Source organism: Physeter macrocephalus, chromosome 19 (genome assembly GCF_002837175.3).
Source record: "Physeter macrocephalus isolate SW-GA chromosome 19, ASM283717v5, whole genome shotgun sequence".
Lineage (NCBI taxonomy): Eukaryota > Metazoa > Chordata > Mammalia > Artiodactyla > Physeteridae > Physeter > Physeter macrocephalus.
Genome location: NC_041232.1, coordinates 55,616,807 through 55,622,806, shown reverse-complemented (window position 1 = coordinate 55,622,806; position 6,000 = coordinate 55,616,807). Strand labels below are relative to the sequence as shown.

At 35.5% G+C, this 6,000-nt stretch overlaps 1 protein-coding gene across 3 annotated transcripts in view; it reads right to left on the bottom strand.

Annotated features, from left to right (window-relative positions):
• PIK3C3 (phosphatidylinositol 3-kinase catalytic subunit type 3) overlaps positions 1-6,000 on the bottom strand; it is a 174,335-nt gene that overhangs the window by 44,332 nt on the left and 124,003 nt on the right. For all 3 annotated transcript variants that reach the window (XR_002891345.3, XM_024120622.1, XM_028480039.2), the window contains exons 19-20: positions 4,341-4,405; positions 1,357-1,441 (exon numbers count right to left, since the gene is read on the bottom strand). Coding sequence is in view for 2 of the 3 variants with exons in the window: in XM_024120622.1 (XP_023976390.1) it covers positions 1,357-1,441; positions 4,341-4,405 (150 nt within the window). In the remaining variant the exon portion in view is untranslated. The remainder of the gene's footprint in view (positions 1-1,356; positions 1,442-4,340; positions 4,406-6,000) is intronic.

Genomic DNA, 6,000 nt, shown 5'->3' with positions numbered 1-6,000 from the left:
AAATGCTGGAGAGGGTGTGGAGAAAAGGGAACCCTCTTGCACTGTTGGTGGGAATGTAAATTGATACAGCCACTATGGAGAACAGTATGGAGGTTCCTTAAAATACCAAAAATAGAACTACCATATGACCCAGCAATCCCACTATGGGCATACACCCTGAGAAAACCATCATTCAAAATGAGTCCTGTACCGCAATGTTCATTGTAGCACTATTTACAATAGCCAGGACATGCAAGCAACCTAGGTGTCCACTGACAGATGAATGGATAAAGAAGATGGGACACATATATACAATGGAATATTACTCAACCATAAAAAGAAATGAAATTGAATTATTTGTAGTGAGGTGGATGGACCTAGAGTCTGTCATACAGAGTGAAGTAAGTCAGAAAGAGAAAAACAAATACCATATGCTAACACATATATATGGAAACAACAACAACAAAAAGGTTCTAATGAACCTAGGGGCAGGACAGGAAGAAAGATGCAGATGTAGAGAATGGACTTGAGGACACAGGGAAGGGTAAGGGTAAGCTGGGATGAAGTGAGAGAGTGTTCTGGACATATATACACTGTCAAATGTAAAACAGATAGCTAGTGGGAAGCCGTGACATAGCACAGGGAGATCAGCTCGCTGCTTTGTGACCACCTAGAGAGGTGGGATAGGGAGGATGGGAGGGAGATGCAAGAGGGAAGGGATATGGGGATATATGTATACATATAGCTGATTCACTTTGTTATACAGCAGAAACTAACACAATATTGTAAAGCAATTATACTCTAATAAAGATATTAAAAAAAGATGCATCTATAAAAGAGTAAACAGAATTTACACCTTATTCCTACTATTATGTCAAAACATTAATGAACTCTTTTTTCACATTTTGTATCTTTTAATCTTCTTATAGGGCATTTAAAACTGCTATGGTTTGAATGTTTGTGTCCCTCAAAATTCACATGCTGAAATCCTAATGCCCAAGGTAGTGGTGTTAGGAGGTGGGAACTTCGGGAGGTGCTTAGCCCCCACGAATGGGATTAGCCCCTTATAAAAGATACCCCACAGAGACCCCTAGCCCCTCCCAACAGGTGTAGATACAATAACAAGTCTTTGACCAAAAGAAGGCCCTCACCTGACCAGGCTGGCATCTTATCTCAGACTTCCAGCCTCCACAACTGTGAGAAATAAATTTCTGTTATTTGTAAGTCACCCAGTCTCTGGTATTTTGTTATTGTAGCCCAAATGGACTAGAAAAAATCCTAACATGTTCTAAATGTGTATGAGTATGATAATATCAGGATAGCTTGCTTTCCTTTATTCCCACATATCAATGAAAAGTAGTAAGTTGAAAAACTTACCACAGCTTTTAACATAAGTATCCATAACTTCAGCACTGATCCCATTTGGCCCATTCTCACTTGGTGCATATTTTCTAAAAAAGTTCTGAAAAGATATTATTTACATGTTTATAAATTCAATACAATCCTTAAACAAATTAGGCATTTAAAAATTGAAAATAATGACAAAGAGGTGTCTGGTGTAAAGCAGTCAGTAATTATAAAATGTGGACTTTAGGAAGCATATTCTTCAGGAATCAGTCTTATTACTATGCTTATAGGCTAAGACAAACAAACAAACCAACAAATAAATAAAAGCCTGCTACTTCTATACCACAGGGGTAAACATTAAATAAACTTACTGCTATATCTCTATACTTAATTTATCAGTTTGTTTCACCTTTCTCCTGAATGTAAACATGAAGGGTTTTTTGGGTATCACACATTCTCCTAAAAGTGAACGTGAGTTTTTAAAATTACCTTTTAAGTATGGCCACTGAAACACTGTTACCATTAACAAACTCAATAAATTACATTCCAATTTTCAAAATAATTAAAATGCAATGCTAAGAATTTTCAGATTCAGAAGAAAGTGATAGAAAGATAAATATAAGAGATGCAGACTGAACCAAAGAATTATAGGGGCACGATAAATACACTAGAGTGTCCAAAGAGTCTGGAAACACTGGGGAAAATCGTGCATTTATTTTTTTTTTCCCCCAGATTACCAACTGGACCTATTCCTTTACATCTAGATGTTAAAGAAAAATACACAGCGTATATTATTTGAAAATACAACTAACATACTATTAAAAAAGTAAGTTTATCCTATGTTTTAAGCTTTTTGGAACACTTTGTAAGTTTGACAAAGAATCTATATCTAGAATATATAAAGAACTCCTATAAATCAATAAGGAAAAGACAAACAACCCAATATGAAAATGGGCAAAAGATATGAACAAGCACTTCACAGAAGAAATAAATGGCCTACACATATTTTTGAATACTCAATCTTTCAGGTAATCAGGGAAATGCAAACTAAATAATAATAAATACCAAAATTTAGAAGTCTGACAATACCAAGATTAGGCAAAGATGGGTAGCGATGAGAAACAGTTGTTTCCAAAAACAATTATTTTGGAAAACAATTTTTAAATATCTACTAAAGTTGAAGATGAGATAAGCTATGACTCAGCAAAATTATTTACACAGATCACACATGCAACTAAGAATCAGGACACAAACTGTCACTGGCTTTATTTTACAAAATCATAATTGCACAGAGCAACATAATAATTGATAACTTTATTAAACAATTACTTCAGTTAGAACCTGTGTTAAAGCTCTGCATACATTTCATGTCATCTTCAGAACAATTCTAGAGCTAGGTACTCTTCATCATTATCCAAATTTTACAGATATAAAAACTGAGACTTGAGGGCTTCCCTGGTGGCGCAGTGGTTGCGCGTCCGCCTGCCGATGCAGGGGAACCGGGTTCGCGCCCCGGTCTGGGAAGATCCCACATGCCGCGGAGCGGCTGGGCCCGTGAGCCATGGCCGCTGAGCCTGCGCGTCCGGAGCCTGTGCTCCGCAACGGGAGAGGCCACAACAGAGGGAGGCCCGCATACCACAAAAAAAAAAAAACAAAAAAAACTGAGACTTGAAGGGTATGTTAGGCGGTCCCCTAGACCTCTGACAGGTTTGATTTGTTAGGTGGGGTCACAGATTCAACTTACAGTTGTACCACAAGCAGTGTGTATTACAGCAAAAGTATACACAACAGGATCAGCGTGGGAAAAATACACAGGCAAAGCCTGTGAATTCCATGAGCAATCCTCCTTGCTGTCTTCTGTGAAGGCATACATACACTGAGCATACTTACTGGGTGTTGGTCATACAGGCACCCTCTACAGTCTATTTAGTTCAGTAACTATCAAAATTCTAGAAGGAAAGCAGGTTGTTTGCTATAAATCATATTATTTGTACAAACAGTCTAGGTATGTGAACCACCCTTACCAGTTAAAAGCTAAGTTCTCACTGAAAGCCAAATACCAGCTAAAGGCTAACCTGCTTGCAAGGTTACTCAAAATATAGCTAAAAAGCTGCAGAGCCAAACTTCAAACTCAGGCAGTTTAATGTTCTGAGCGTGAGCTTTTAACCACTGAACATGACTGTACCCCAAACCAAACAACAGAATCAACCACCTGTTTTGCCAACAAATCAGAGCAACGCTTTCTTGCAAATCTAAACTCCATACTGAATTACTGAGACACTCTAAACTGAGAAACACAAAAACACACTATAGCAAATATCCTCTCTCAAGCCTTTCACTGTATTATTTTTCATCTCAGGCATATCAATTTTTCTGTGTGAATTATATACATTTTTCTTTGGAAAAAGAAAAATTATATTTAAAAATTAACAAAATAAACTATTAAGATGTAATAAGAATTCTGCATTAAACACTAATTCACATATTTAAAATGTAAGCAAAGAAATCCAAAGATATACATGGCTTAGTCCCAGAAACAACTTGGCTTTTCTCATATTAAAGGAGAGAAATGACTATGGAGGTGGGGATAAGGGTCTTAAAAAAATAACTGTGCAAAACATGTACGAGCAAAAATATCACTGTAGCACTGTTCTGACAAACAACAAAAACCGGAAATAATCAGAATGTTCACTGATGGCTAAATAAATTATAATATTTCCATACTTTGAAATATAATGCAACCATAAACTTTAACAAATTTAAAATTTGTTTGCCAATTAATTCCTGATCTCCTATTATGTGTTAGGCCCATTTTAAGGAACTGAACATCTATCATGGAAGCATTTCCAACTGTTAGCATTATTTACTTCTCAGAAAAGGAAAACAGCTTTAGGGAAGACGGGTGATAAAAAGAGACTGTCATTTCTAACTTTATATACTTTTTATAAAGATTGAAATTTTTATAATAAGAATATGTTCATGAAATTTATAAATCTTTAAAATAGATACTGTACCTGAATGCTTCCTTCTGTATCAAGAACTTCAGCAACAGGAACTGACTGGATAAACTGCATGAAGCCTACACAGAAACAGATGCACTGTATTAAGTATAGCTATTGGTGAAGCCATAAAAATAAAGATTCTGCTAAGAATAGTCTTCATTTGAAAATGTATACACTACAAACCTAATAGCTTAAAGAGGTCTATAAACATTGTATTTAGTATACACTGGCGTTTACATCATAGGAACTACAAGGAAACTTTAAAAAAAAAATTAAGCTGACAATCTGTATGCTTCTCTAGGCCAATTTCTATTATCACACACAAGGAACACAAAGTAATAGGCTAGGCTTCTTAAATCTGGCATAAACATTTCTTTCTATAGTATTATAACATATGTCAATTAAAATTATTCTGAATTTAAAATCATTTTAAGAAATCTGGAATTGTGGAATATCAATCATCTAACCCTAAAATTATAGTATATTCATTGGCTTTCTTTGTATAATACTCCATCTTCTGCCATTCCCTGGAAATGATATGAGAGGGAAGTATAAATCCCTTAAACTACCAAAAAGAAGGGAAAGAAGATAGTATACAGGAGAACAAGGAGAAAAAGTAAGTCTGGTAAGTCTAGGGACAACAAAAGAAGTATAAAACTACAAATCTGTGAAAAAAATCAAAGTTGAATGATGGAAACTATTTCAGGATCATAAACAACCATGATCTGGTTTTGGTAAGCCTTACATTATAATTATTCACATGCAAATTAGGAGACTGTATATTTCTTTAGAGTAAGAAATGTATCATTTATTCTTATATCATAAATACTGAACAGTCTGCATTAATGCACTTAACAGACGTTTATAGTTTTTCTACTATGTAGCAAGAACTTCACCAGGTAAGCAAAAATAGAGCCTTGACCCTGCTTTCAAAGATCTTACAAGCTTGCAAGTTTTATTGGGATAAAAACTATGAACGAAAGAGAATAGCATAGGGAGACCTATATTACAACAGGGATCAGAGGACATCTGACATCTGAACCATGTTTTGAAGGATAATAAAGATTAATTAGTAAAGCGGAAAGGATATTAAAGACAATGATCATATAAGACTGAAAAGAGCATGGTACATTTGAGAAAATGGAAGGTGGCTGATGTGGCTAAAGCCTAAGAAGCAAGGGGGAGAGTGGCAAAAAAGAGGTGACAGAGATAGGTGCAGAAGTATATCATACCATGCAAGAACTTGTAAACTAAGCTAAGGCTTTTGTCTTTGTCCCAAGAGCAAATGAAAGCTAAATAAATCAATTTATGTAGGATGGTAAAATATTTGCACTTTTAACAAGATCATTCTGAGAGAAAAATGAGAATAGGAATTAAACCATCAAAAGGATTTGGGAGTGGCCCGGAGAAGGGCAGAAAGCCTTAAATAAAACAGGTACTTGTTTCTTCAATGTACCTAAGGGTAAGAAGCTCTAAGAGTAACAAGATTATAAAATTTACAATAGGCATTAGGCAAGTATTCCTAGGGAATCTTCTGCCAAACGTCCAGAGGTTTCTCAATATCAAAAAGACTTAGATATATATTTTTTAAAAATTAGTGGATAAGGCAACATCATCTGCTGAGTGGCTTGTATAAGCAGGGCACAGCCTCTCTGGGTTTTAGTAACTCTCA